The sequence below is a fragment of the Acinonyx jubatus genome, chromosome E3, assembly GCF_027475565.1.
Source record: "Acinonyx jubatus isolate Ajub_Pintada_27869175 chromosome E3, VMU_Ajub_asm_v1.0, whole genome shotgun sequence".
Classification (NCBI taxonomy): Eukaryota; Metazoa; Chordata; class Mammalia; order Carnivora; family Felidae; genus Acinonyx; species Acinonyx jubatus.
Window position 1 is genome coordinate 11,672,296 of NC_069398.1, and position 14,645 is coordinate 11,686,940.

The 14,645-nt window shown below is 41.6% G+C and overlaps 1 protein-coding gene across 9 annotated transcripts in view; it reads left to right on the plus strand.

The window, feature by feature from the left end:
- LOC106970530 (acyl-coenzyme A synthetase ACSM1, mitochondrial-like) overlaps positions 1–14,645 on the plus strand; it is a 50,643-nt gene that overhangs the window by 29,038 nt on the left and 6,960 nt on the right. For all 9 annotated transcript variants that reach the window (XM_015067181.3, XM_053213628.1, XM_053213627.1 and 6 more), the window contains 4 exons: positions 6,593–6,672; positions 9,011–9,134; positions 11,344–11,424; positions 11,974–12,075. In XM_015067181.3, the coding sequence (XP_014922667.1) occupies positions 6,593–6,672; positions 9,011–9,134; positions 11,344–11,424; positions 11,974–12,075 (387 nt within the window). The remainder of the gene's footprint in view (positions 1–6,592; positions 6,673–9,010; positions 9,135–11,343; positions 11,425–11,973; positions 12,076–14,645) is intronic.

Genomic DNA, 14,645 nt, shown 5'->3' on the forward strand with positions numbered 1-14,645 from the left:
GAGATGGTACAGGAGAAGTGGGTGAAGTGCTTAGCCCTGAGTTGGCACTCAGAGGCACCCGGCATGCAGTGATGGCTGCTGTTCCTGTTAGGTGTATCTCACAGTAATAACTCAAGTCACCCGTGTGAACCCTCTCGTTGTACTTCCATTCACCTGAAAATGTGTTTTCCATCTCAGAGGTAGACCTGCCCCTCCACCTCTCAAAGTTCAGTCCCCTCCCCACAGCCCCTGCAGATCTTGTTCTTTTCTCTGTCCTTCTGTTAGGAGCCCTTCTCATTAATCTTTTTTTTTTTTATATGAAATTTATTGTCAACTTTGTTTCCATACAACACCCAGTGCTCATCCCAAAAGGTGCCCTCCTCAATACCCATCACCCACCCTCTCCTCCCTCCCACCCCCCATCAACCCTCAGTTTGTTCTCAGTTTTTAACAGTCTCTTATGCTTTGGCTGTCTCCCACTCTAACCTCTTTTTTTTTTTTTCCTTCCCCTCCCCCATGGGTTCCTGTTATGTTTCTCAGGATCCACATAAGAGTGAAACCATATGGTATCTGTCTTTCTCTGTATGGCTTATTTCACTTAGCATCACACTCTCCAGTTCCATCCACGTTGCTACAAAAGGCCATATTTCATTTTTTCTCATTGCCACGTAGTATTCCATTGTGTACATAAACCCCAATTTCTTTATCCATTCATCGATTGATGGACATTTAGGCTCTTTCCATAATTTGGCTATTGTTGAGAGTGCTGCTATAAACATTGGAGTACAAGTGCCCCTATGCATCAGTACTCCTGTATCCCTTGGATAAATTCCTAGCAGTGCTATTGCTGGGTCATAGGGTAGGTCTATTTTTAATTTTCTGAGGAACCTCCACACTGCTTTCCAGAGCGGCTGCACCAATTTGCATTCCCACCAAAAGTGCAAGAGGGTTCCCGTTTCTCCACATCCTCTCCAGCATCTATAGTCTCCTGATTTGTTCATTTTGGCCACTCTGACTGGCATGAGGTGATACCTGAGTGTGGTTTTGATTTGTATTTCCCTGATAAGGAGCGACGCTGAACATCTTTTCATGTGCCTGTTGGCCATCCAGATGTCTTCTTTACAGAAGTGTCTATTCATGTTTTCTGCCCATTTCTTCACTGGGTTATTTGTTTTTGGGGTGTGGAGTTTGGTGAGCTCTTTATAGATTTTGGATACTAGCCCTTTGTCCGATATGTCATTTGCAAATATCTTTTCCCATTCCGTTGGTTGCCTTTTAGTTTTGTTGGTTGTTTCCTTTGCTGTGCAGAAGCTTTTTATCTTCATAAGGTCCCAGTAATTCACTTTTGCCTTTAATTCCCTTGCCTTTGGGGATGTGTCGAGTAAGAGATTGCTACGGCTGAGGTCAGAGAGGTCTTTTCCTGCTTTCTCCTCTAAGGTTTTGATGGTTTCCTGTCTCACATTCAGGTCCTTTATCCATTTTGAGTTTATTTTTGTGAATGGTGTAAGAAAGTGGTCTAGTTTCACTCTTCTGCATGTTGCTGTCCAGTTCTCCCAGCACCATTTGTTAAAGAGACTGTCTTTTTTCCATTGGATGTTCTTTCCTGCTTTGTCAAAGATGAGTTGGCCATACGTTTGTGGGTCTAGTTCTGGGGTTTCTATTCTATTCCATTGGTCTATGTGTCTGTTTTTGTGCCAATACCATGCTGTCTTGATGATGACAGCTTTGTAGTAGAGGCTAAAGTCTGGGATTATGATGCCTCCCACTTTGGTCTTCTTCAAAATTACTTTGGCTGTTCGGGGCCTTTTGTAGTTCCATCTGAATTTTAGGATTGCTTGTTCTAGTCTCGAGAAGAATGCTGGTGCAATTTTGATTGGGATTGCATTGAATGTGTAGATAGCTTTGGGTAGTATTGACATTTTGACAATATTTATTCTTCCAATCCATGAGCATGGAATGTTTTTCCATTTCTTTGTATCTTCTTCAGTTTCCTTCATAAGCTTTCTATAGTTTTCAGGATACAGATCCTTTACATCTTTGGTTAGATTTATTCCTAGGTATTTTATGCTTCTTGGTGCAATTGTGAATGGGATCAGTTTCTTTATTTGTCTTTCTGTTGCTTCATTGTTAGTGTATAAGAATGCAACTGATTTCTGTACATTGATTTTGTATCCTGCAACTTTGCTGAATTCATGTATCAGTTCTAGCAGACTTTTGGTGGAGTCTATCGGATTTTCCATGTATAGTATCATGTCATCTGCAAAAAGTGAAAGCTTGACTTCATCTTTGCCGATTTTGATGCCTTTGATTTCCTTTTGTTGTCTGATTGCTGATGCTAGCACTTCCAGCACTATGTTAAACAACAGCGGTGAGAGTGGGCATCCCTGTCATGTTCCTGATCTCAGGGAAAAAGCTCTCAGTTTTTCCCCATTGAGGATGATGTTAGCTGTGGGCTTTTCATAAATGGCTTTTATGATCTTTAAGTATGTTCCTTCTATCCCGACTTTCTCGAGGGTTTTTATTAAGAAAGGGTGCTGGATTTTGTCAAAGGCCTTTTCTGCATCGATTGACAGGATCATATGGTTCTTCTCTTTTTTTTTGTTAATGTGATGTATCACGTTGATTGATTTGCGAATGTTGAACCAGCCCTGCATCCCAGGAATGAATCCCACTTGATCATGGTGAATAATTCTTTTTATATGCCATTGAATTCGATTTGCTAGTATCTTATTGAGAATTTTTGCATCCATATTCATCAGGGATATTGGCCTGTAGTTCTCTTTTTTTACTGGGTCTCTGTCTGGTTTGGGAATCAAAGTAATACTGGCTTCATAGAATGAGTCTGGAAGTTTTCCTTCCCTTTCTATTTCTTGGAATAGCTTGAGAAGGATAGGTATTATCTCTGCTTTAAACGTCTGGTAGAACTCCCCTGGGAAGCCATCTGGTCCTGGACTCTTATTCGTTGGGAGATTTTTGATAACCGATTCAATTTCTTCGCTGGTTATGGGTCTGTTCAAGCTTTCTATTTCCTCCTGATTGAGTTTTGGAAGAGTGTGGGTATTCAGGAATTTGTCCATTTCTTCCAGGTTGTGCAATTTGTTGGCATATAATTTTTCCTAGTATTCCCTGATAATTGTTTGTATCTCTGAAGGATTGGTTGTAATAATTCCATTTTCATTCATGATTGTATCTATTTGGGTCATCTCCCTTTTCTTTTTGAGAAGCCTGGCTAGAGGTTTGTCAATTTTGTTTATTTTTTCAAAAAACCAACTCTTGGTTTCGTTGATCTGCTCTACAGTTTTTTTAGATTCTATATTGTTTATTTCTGCTCTGATCTTTATTATTTCTCTTCTTCTGCTGGGTTTAGGCTGCCTTTGCTGTTCTGCTTCTATTTCCTTTAGGTGTGCTGTTAGATTTTGTATTTGGGATTTTTCTTGTTTCTTGAGATAGGCCTGGATTGCAATGTATTTTCCTCTCAGGACTGCCTTCGCTGCGTCCCAAAGCGTTTGGATTGTTGTATTTTCATTTTCGTTTGTTTCCATATATTTTTTAATTTCTTCTCTAATTGCCTGGTTGACCCACTCATTCGTTAGTAGGGTGTTCTTTAACCTCCATGCTTTTGGAGGTTTTCCAGACTTTTTCCTGTGGTTGATTTCAAGCTTCATAGCATTGTGATCTGAAAGTGTGGATGGTATGATCTCAGTTCTTTATACTTATGAAGTTCTTTATACTTCTCATTAATCTTGCATCCATTAAACCTTTTCTCCTGTATTTTCAACCCCTCACTTCCCCGTCTCCATTTATCTATCATCCATTAACTCTTTTCTCCCGTGTTTTCAACCTCTTCATCTTCATGAACTGTACCTCCCCTTAGTCCATAAACATGTTCAAAGTTCCTCATCCTGAAAAATACCTTCCCTTTACCTGGCTACACACTGGACCAACCCAGTCTTTCCTCCCTTGGTATCAAATGTCTCCGTAGAACATTCTCCGCTTGCTCCAGCCACATCCTCTTCACCCACCTTACTCCTAAACACTGCAGCCCTACAAGCGTCTGTCCTCACCCTTCTTCTTCCTTCTAAAAAATCTCCTCTACTTCCATTTCACCAGCATGGGCATCCATTCAAGGGGCTTTCAAAACTGTACCTTGGGTCTAGTCTTCTCCCTCCATGCAAATTCCCCCTTGTTTTTCTACCCCAGGTCCATCTGATGATCCCTCCAGCACGTCAGACTACATTTCCCATTTCTCATTCCTCACCTCATGTCAATATCTGCCTCTCCATCATTGTTCACTGCTCACATCCTGCCAGTCTCTGAGGCTTAAAGCTGCACAAAGAACACCGAATCCACCTTTCCCCTCCCCTCCTCCACTAGTACATGGGTGTCTCCAAGGTCTCAGTGTGTTTTAAGCTTGAATTAGTTCAAATTATTAATTACACAAATTTACATACACACACACATACACACACACACGAAGACACAAACAGCAGCATTTGAAAGTTTAATTATTTTGATTTATTTTTCACTTTTGGGGCGCCTCGGTGGCCTAGTCAGTTAAGTGTCCTACTCTTGATTTCAGCTCAGGTCTTGATGTCAGGGTTGTGAGTTCAAGCCCCACATTGGGCTCCATGCTGGGAGTGAAACCTACTTAAAAAAATGAGCAGGACATGAGCAGACATTTCTCTAAAGAAGACATCCAGATGGCCAACAGACACATGAAAAGATGCTCGCCATCACTCCTTGTCAGGGAAATATAAATCAAAACCACAAGGAGATATAACCCCACACCTGTCAGAATGGCTAAAATCAAAAAGACAACAAACAACAGGTGTTGGCGAGGATGTGGAAAAAAAGCAACCATCATGCACTGTTTGGTAGGAGTGCAAGCTGGTGTAGCCACTGTGGAAAACAGTATGGAGTTCCTCAAAAAATTAAAAATAGAATTACCACATGACTCATTAATTGTACTAGTGAGTGTCTACTCAAATAATATGCAAACACTATTTCCAAAGGATATATGCACCCCCATATTTATTGCAGCTTTATTTACAATAGCCACATTATGGAAGCAGATCAAGTGTTCATCCATAGATAAATGGATAAAGAAGATGTGGTATATGTATGTGTGTCTATATATATGATGGAATATTACTCAGCCATAAAAAATAATGAAATCTTGCTATTTTCAACACCTTGGATGGATCTAGAGGGTATAATGCTAAATCAGTAAGAGAAAGACAAATACCATATGATTTTACTCATACGGGATTTAAGAAACAAAAGGAACAAAGAGAAAAAAGAGACCAAAAAACAGACTCTTAACTATATAGAATAAACTGATGGTTACCAGAGGGGAAGTGGGGGGGGGGGGGACGGGTGAAATAGGTGAAGGGGATTAAGAATATATTTCTCGTGATGAGCAATCAGTCATACATAGAATTGTTGAATCAGTATATTGTACATCTGAAACTAATATAACACTGTATGTTAATTATACTGGAAAGAAAGACAGGAGACAAGAAAGGAAGGAATGAATGAACAAAGGAAGGGAGGGAGGGAGGAAGGAAGGTAGGAAGGAAGGAAGGAAAGAAGGAAGGAAGTTGATTGGACTCAGAAAGAGAGGGACTGGCGCCCCTAGGTGGCTCAGTTGGCTGAGTGACTGACTCTTGATGTTGGCTCAGGTCATGATCCCAGGGTTCTGGGATTGAGCTCTGTGTCAGGCTCCACATTGAGCAGAGAAGCTGCTTGAGATTCTCCCTCTCTGTGCCCATTCCTCTTCCCTATGGTTCTGCATGGAAGGTATATATATTCCCATTTTACAAATAAGGGAACAGAATTACAGAGGAATTAAGTAACAGGATTGAAGTCAGGCAGGCAGACCCCAAACCCACATTCTCTCCTCTTCAGTGTTCTTGCCCTCCCAGGGTATCTCCACCCTGATCCGAAACTGAAAGACTCCCACTTCTAGCAAAACAATGGTGAATACCAGACATTTTAGACTCTATCTGATCTCCAACTAAGGTCAATCATCCTCAATTTACTTCCTGCCCTTCACCTGTCTAAATCTAACCTCAGTCTTCCTAAAGTTACTTCTTGTGCCTCTCCTGTCTAAATAAACCATCTTTTGACTATACCTAAGTGTTTCTTCAACCCTGGAGACTTTGCTCCTGTTACTCGTTCTACCTGCAAGAACCTCCTCCATTCCTCTGCCTATAGAGACCATATCCATTTGTTAAATACCACAACTAAATGCCACCTGTTCCATGAGGTCCCTGGATCACCCAATCAGAAGGAGTATTTCCCTCTGCTAAGTTCTCCTTCCAGTATCTCTTATGACATCTACCAATTTCTGTCTTACCATTTGAGTCCTGTTTTATCTCCTCTATTATTAGTACAAACTCCCAGTTGGAATATTATCTAACTCTTTTTTCATTCCCCCCAACAGTGCCTGATACATGCTATGCAGAAAATTCATGCTCAATATAGGTGTATCGAAAAAAGTAACAAATGACTACTGGGCTGTCTTACAGGGGAGATCCGAATTAAAATGTTAATAGCCGATATTTTAAATCCTTACTATAAGAATAAAATTCCTTCTCTCCTCACTTTCTAGACATTGTTCAAATACCCCATCACCCGGTGCCTTGCTGCGCCAGCTGTGTATCGAATGATTCTACAGCAGATTTCTACCAGGTATGGTAGAAGTGGTGGTGGCTGGCTGGTCATAACAATCTTTGGGTAGGAATTTAAGGAATCCAACCTACTGTGATCTGACTTTTTAACTATGGTTCTTTGAGGGGTGTGCAGGTGTGTGTGTGGTAAGTTAAGTGTTGACTAATTATCATTAGTCAGTCTAATTGATTCCTTAAAGCAGGACTAAGAGATCCAAATGAAATGCTAAGTGACTCTTGCATTATTGTAGGTTTATTACTTCTTGAACATTTTTCTTATGAAAGGGCAAACATACAGAAAAATACATAACACACAAATTTATAGATTAATGAATTGTTGAAAACAAAACACCTATGTCACCACTCACATGAGTCACAAAAATAGAATATTGCCCACACCCCAGAGATATCTTCATGACTCCCTATCTCCACCAAAGGAACTCATATATTGACTTTTGTGGTGTTAGTTTCCTTATTTTCCCTTACAGATAACCTCCTAAGGAAATAACCCAAACAAATTATTATATTTTACTTTCCTTTGAACTTTACACATGTAATCATACATTATTCTGGAATATCTGGCTTCTTTTTTCAACATTATGTTTTTAAGATGTGTCTATGTTGCTACATGTTGCTGTAGTTAATTTTCATTGCTGTATAATATCCCATTGTATTAAAACATTGCATATTTTTTTCAGTTCTACCATTAATGGACACTCGGGTAGTTTTTATTTGGGGGTTATTGATGATTAGTGCTGCATTGAATTATTGCACATGTACCCTGGTGCATATAGGCATGGATTTCTGTCACATTTTTCTGGAATAAGAATTGCTAGTTCACACTGACACTACATTCTACAACCCAATTTTTCAAGATATTGAACCCATCTATGCTCCCACTAGCAAAGTAGGAGAATTCCCATTGTTCCATCACATTGGCATCACCTGTTATTGTCAGAGTTTTTCATTTTTGTCAATCTGATGGATGCATAGTTTTCTCTTCCTATAGTTTTCTTTTTGCATTTTCCCATGTTTGTGAGTTAATTTTAGCTAAACGGGAATCTGCTCTTTGAAACATATGGGCGTTCATGAATCTTTTAAAGACTCTGAAATTAAAATGGTTGCTCCAAAAATCAGAGTAACATGTTTTAAATATAGAATTAAAATATTAAGGTGTTTAATGACTACCCTTACAAAGCTAATTCTGAAACACAACTTGATTTTATTCATGAAGCCTCATGCTGGTTGGACTCCGTTTGTGTTTCAAAACTCATAATTAGCAACTTTTTGAAGTGTTCGTCAGATGATTATCTTTGTCCAAATCCAGTAAAATCCAACCATGTCATAACTAGTGACTGCATCACACTCTGCCCATTTTATCTATTTTGAATAAAGCTGAATAATGAAGAAAACACCTCAGTAAAACCAGCCCTCCTGTCCATCACCCCTGACTCTAAAGGCACCAGGACAGTGTGATGAGGATGGAAAGGTGGACAAGATGTCTGCTGCCTCTCTCATCCCCAAGAGCTGACCTGGTCCAGCCCCAGGCCAGCTGGTAATCAGATCTCAATCGCTTCTCCCCATGTCTTTCAAGGAATGCATTATTATTTTATGTCTGTTTTTGTCTCATTTATGGAAAATTTGATGAGGAAAATGAAGAGGATTTATGTCACACAGTGTACCTACTACAAATGTTGACAGCCAACTTTTCTGCTCTTCCTGAAATTCCTTCTCTCAGGGCTGTTACCTACAACCCTTCTCTCTCTTCCTACACTCATCCTGGTCTTCCTTGATGTCCTGAGCAATTCATTTCCACCCCTTAACTTGCATTTTCTGCTCAGAAATACAAAAACCCTTCAGTTCACATGACTCCACTCTTCATAGAAGGCAGTGCAGTTCTGTTATCATCCTAACAAGCTTTTGGGGAGTCTTATCTTCCACCCATTATGGTTTATAAAATATCCTTCTTAGCCACAGAGGATGTTAAGACAAGGCCTGAAAAATACGTCTTTGCCATCTTTCTACATCAACTTCCAAATTTGGTCCAAACTTTTGACCAAACCCATTAGCCTCACCACCACCACCCACCCCTTGCCAGAAGAGTTAATATGAACTCTTCTGTTCTGTTAATATGAACTCTTCTGTTAATATGAACTCTTCAAAAGTCAATATGAAATGAGTGACTTTCCCTTGGCTTTGACCTCCAGTAAATTGCCCCAAAGACAAGTAAGAACATGAGGAAGCAGGAGGATAAGTGATCCAGATGGCAAGGCTATGAGTGAGCTCTTAACACTCTGGGCCTGGGACAGAGCATCCAAGACCTGACCACAAGTTCTGTTGATACCTTGCCTTTCCCTTAGTCTCAGGTTCCCTGCCCTGGAGGACTGCATTACTGGTGGGGAGGCTCTGCTGCCAGAGGAGCAAGAGGAGTGGAGAAGACGGACAGGCGTTCTGCTCTACGAGGTCTATGGACAGTCAGAAACAGTAGGTAGACAGTCCTTTCTGGGTCAGTCAGGATGTGCTTAGCCATGGAGCCCAGCAGAGGAGCTGAATCATGTGTGTGCAGAGGCCCCACTCTGCTCACAGCATTGCCTGAAGATGATGGGGCTTCAGAGTTTTAGGCTAGTTTGCCCCAAATCAGTTTGCACAAAGATAATTCACAGCTAATCAATGTGTCAAGAGGCCAGTGTGCTGAAAACTATTGGGTGAGGACTTTGAAAGTGGTCTGAGGACATGATGCCACTGTCCCTGTGATCATTAAGCTCTATGGAGCTCATCAAGGGTGGAGGAGAACTGGGAGGTTCTCTCCAGTAACAAGGAGGCCACCATCCACAAGTTCTGCCCACTTCACCATCCCTTCCTAGGGTAACAACCACAACAGCCAGGAGTTGGCCCCAGAAGTTCATTTCTGGGAGTTTAGGTGAACAGCACACAGGTTTGATTGTGAGACACTAGCTGGAGTGGAGGAGGGAGCAGAGACTTTCTGTATATACCAAACACACACACACACACACACACACACACACACACACACACACAGTGTGATTCTCAAAGGCATCACTGAGCAGCCATGTGGTGGGGCATTCAGAGTATCATGCATGTTGTAAACCACAACAACTTTATCAATGATAGTGGGGGCAGGTATCTCTCGTCCTACACATTCTCAAGCCACTTCTATTGCTGGACAGAGCCACTTCCCCAACCTCTTTATTATCCCCGAGGCTGACAGAGGGATGGCTGCCATCTCAGGAGCTGCAGCAAAATGGCTATTTTAGCCTCAATTAATATACTTCACTGACTTTTTTTTTGGAAAAAAATTCTTTTAAATAATCAGTTAATTGCTCTGCTTCAGGGTGAGATATATTAAGATTTCAAGTTTGTCCTTGTATGGTTCATAGTTTATATTTGGACAAGGTTGAGGGTGGTGGAATGGGAGCTACCTACACCCATGACATCCCTTTACATTAATTATTTGCAACAATAGGCAGAATACTCCCTTATACTTGACTCGTGCTGTATTTCTCAATGTACTTTCATACCTACTGCCTCGTCTATGGAACATTTTCCATATGCCTGTACTGTGAGCAATAGCATAGCAAAGGGGAAAGAGCTTCCCCTCCCAGGAACTCAGACACCAGTTCAGATCTCAGCCTTGCCAATCACGGGCTTCAAGACCATAGGCATAGCATTGAACCTTCCAGAGTCTCTGCTTCTCCATCTCCAAAATGGAAATATTATCCAGTCTTTCTAGGTTGTAATAAGGGAGATGAAAGGATGTACATAAAGCTCTGGCTACAGTGTCCAACCGCTTGTACATACTCACCTTGCAGTTACTCTTGTATTTAAGCAGGGGTTGCACTAGAATGCTGGATATAGAAATGAATGGGGCAGTCTCTATTCTCAGGATGCTTGTTATCCACTGAGAGAAACAGACAAGCAAAAATACGTATGATGCTCTGTTGGCTACAATGGAAGTATGAAGGGAAAATACTACAGAAGAATCTCCCAACTGACTTTTCTTGGGGGCTGAATAATAGCAGGTAGTAGTTGTTTATTGAACATAACCTGGTTTGCCTGGCACTGGGTGAAGGGTTTTCCGTACACCCAGGTACTCTGGGAGGTAAGTGTTATAATTACCCACCTTTACAGAAGAGAAATCAAAGAGGATTAATTGGCACACAACTGGAGTGAAGATTCATATCCATGAAACAAATCCTAGTCTGACTTAACTTTAGAAAAAATGATATTTTAGAGTACCATAAAGGAGGAATATGGTGTATCAGGAAGATAAAGGGAGTGGGGCAGTTCTCTAGCAGAAGGGACAACACAAACAATATGAATACTCTCAACACAGCTCTGAATAATTGAGACTAAGTTCCTGTCACTGTTCAACAGCCCCAAGTAAACATTAATGGTTTCATGGCCTTCCTCCAGCAAATGGACACATGTTTGACATATAGTGGGCCCACCACACCTGATATTACATGCCTACAGGTGCTGTGAACATCTGCAGACCAGAGTTAGGTCAATGCCTTGCACCTTACCTTGAATCTGGGCCTTCTAGCTTTCTCATAAGAGTTCTTTGCACAGCATCAAATGACATTGGTGAGCCAGGATGCTGTGTATAGTTCTTGATGCTTTGTAATCAGCCAGGACTCTTTGACCAACCCCATTTTCTTTCTTTTGTAAACAGGGAATAAGTTGTGGCACTTTACGGGGAATGAAGATCAAGCCAGGTTCCATGGGGATAAGTATCCCCCCCTTCGACATCCAGGTTTGGTCCTAAAGACATTGGCCAGGAATAGTTAGGGCTTAGCTGGGATTGGACAATTGTGTGACACCAGGTGACAGAACCAGCTGTTCCCACCCCACTCCCCTGCCCCAGTTGCCGTCCTTCCTCCTCTCCTCCTATTTTCCCTCTGATTTCCTTGGGAGGCTTCGTTTGAGAGCTGCAGTATCCTGGGCAGGAATGCAGCTGAGCCTGGCAGCTGGAGGCCTCACACACAACAGATGGGACCAGAGCACCTGGAGCACCCTGGCATCTCTCTCCATCAGCTGGTGCTTCTAGTTTTTGCTCACCTGTGTCTTCCAGCTTGACGATGCATTTGCAATGCTTGTATATCCATGAAACAAATAGACCCATGACTGGGATTTCACCATTTGCTGAATTCAAACACTTTTGGCAGTTTTAATTTATTTTCTGACAGGGCTTCTCCCCCCATTTATTCTCACTGGTGTCACAGGAATAGTCAGCTAACGTTTGGGTGTGGCAGGTGTGTTGGGGTGGCCCTGCAGGGCGGGATTCACAGGCCTCTTGCTCCAGATCATTGATGAGAAGGGCAACATCCTGCCGCTCAACACTGAAGGCAACATTGGCATCAGGATCAAGCCAACCAAGCCCATGGGCCTCTTCATGTGCTATGAGGTAAGTGGTGACCCTCACCTGACCCCTTCCAGGCCCTGAAAATCCCTGCAGGGAGCTGTGTGGGTGCTGAGTGAGTGGGGGTGATTCAGCTCTGCACCCTGAGCCTTCTTCATACCTCCTGTCATTCACTCCAACTCAGTGAAGCCTCTTCTTTAAAAAACTTTTTTCAGTGTTCATTTGAAAGAGAGAGAGAGAGAGAGTGAGTGGTGGAGGGGCAGAGAGAGAGGGAGACACAGAATCCAAAGCAGGCTCCAGGCTCTGAGCTGTCCACACAGAGCCCCATGAAGGGGCTCGAACTCACAAATCGTGAGCTTATGACCTGAGCCAAAGTCAGAAGCTTAGCCGATTGAGCCACCCAGGTGCCCCCAATGAAGCCTCTTCTAATTAATCTCCCGTGTTCCCACATCCCTTCCTGTCCTAAGCCATCTGGCATTTAAGTGCTGATGGGGTAGAAAGAAGTCTGGTTTCAGAAGCAGCATACTTGGGTAACAATGATCTTTTGTGGTTGAGAGTGCAAGCTTTAACTGGGTTCACATCCTACAGTTCCATTTACCAACCACAAATCTGTTAACAATGCTGAGCCTCCAGGGGGCACTTTTGTCTGCACTTCACAGAGAAAGAAACTGCAGATTGGAAGAGTTGTATGTCTTCTGCATGTCAAATAAATGGCCGCTCTAGGATTCAATCCCACATCTTTTTGGTCCCCAGCACCTATATAAGAAATTGAGGGATTACATAAAACTGTGACAGATTCTAAGGATACCTGAAACTCTTAACCAGACAAACCCTAGCCTGGTCAGTAGTGGCCACTAAGAAGAAATTCTCAGCTTCCAAGATTGGCCAGGGGAGGGTGGACAGACCTTGAAATTGACCTCAGACCCATCTCCTTTCTCCACAGTAACAGCCATTCGTATCACTGTTGTCACTCTATGGCCTATGGCAGGGAAGCGGGGCACTGCTTCTTTTGAGATATTATTGCCCAAAAGCAAATATGCAGACCCTAGCCTTTATTCACTGTAGCACAGTTTTAAATGTGTATAAAAGAGAAAATTGTAAACACAGAGTAACACATATATACTTCAGTGGTTCTCAACCCTGCATTTGAGGAGATTTAAAAATATTAATTTTTGGATCCAACCACAGAGATTCTGGTTAAATTAAACTGGGAAAGTCCAGAGCAGTGACAGTTTTTTCTTAATTGGAAATTATATATTTCGTTTTACAAAGATCTCCTCAGTCTATGCCCAAACCTGTATATGTATGTCATTTCACATGCTCTCATGACTATATGTTGTCACCCCTCCACTGAGATTTGTTTGCTTTTTTCCTTTCATTTTTTTTTACTGAGATAAATATATATAATATGAAATTTATCCTTTTCACCATTTTTTAAGCACACAATTCAGTGGCATTGAGTAAATTCACAATATTGTGCAATAATTACCACCATGCATCTGCAGAAAATTTCTTTCATCCCAAATAGAAACTCTGTTCTCATCGAACAACTCCCTCTTCCTCATATTCCTAGCGTTGGTAACCTTTAATATACTTTTTGTCTTTAAGAATATGCCTCTTTTAGGCGCACCTGGGAGGATCAGTCAGATAAGTGTCCAACTTCCACTCAGGTCATGATCTCATGGTTTGTGAGTTCGAGCCCCGTGTTGGACTCTGTGCTGACAGCTCAGAGCCTGGAGCCTGCTTCAGATTTCTGTGTCTCCGTCTCTCTCTACCTCTCCTCTGCTCCTGCTCTGTCTCTCTCTCTCTCAAAAATAAACAAACATTTAAAAAATGTAAAAAAAAATATGCCTATTTTAGGCACCTCAATTAAGTGGAATTGTGCAACATTTGCCCTTTTGTGTCTGGTTTCATTTCACCTAACACATGTTTTCAAGGCTCCCTCATGTTGTAGCATGTACCAAATGTCATTTTTTAAGGCTAAATGATATTCCATTATATGTATGTACTATGTTTTGTATATCCATCAATTTCTTAATAGACATTTGGGTTATTTCCACCTTTTGGCTACTGTGAATAATGCTGCAATGAACATTGGTGTGCAAGTATCTGTTTGAGTTCCTGCTTTCACTTCTTTTGGGTGTATACTCAAAAGTGGAATTCCTGGATCATATGGTAATTCTATATTTACTTTTTGAGGAATTGTCAAAATGTTTTCCACAAGTGGCTGTACCATTTTCTATTTCCATCAGTAACGCACAAGTGTTCCAGTTTCTCCATATCCTTGCCGATATTTGTTAAATTTTCAGGTTTGTTGTTGTGTATACAATGGTCATTCTAGGGGCGCCTGGGTGGCTCAGTTGGTTAAGCATCCAACTTCGGCTCAGGTTATGATCTCATGGTTCGTGGGTTCGAGCCCCGCGTCGGGCTCTGTGCTGACAGCTCAGAGCCTGGAGCCTGCTTCAGATTCTGTGTCTCCCTCTCTCTCTGCTCCTCCCCCACTCAGCTTCTGTTTCTCTGTCTCTCAAAACTAAATAAACATTTAAAAAATGTAAAAAAAAATACAATGGTCATTCTAATGGGTGTGAAGTGGTATAGTATGTCATTATGCTTTT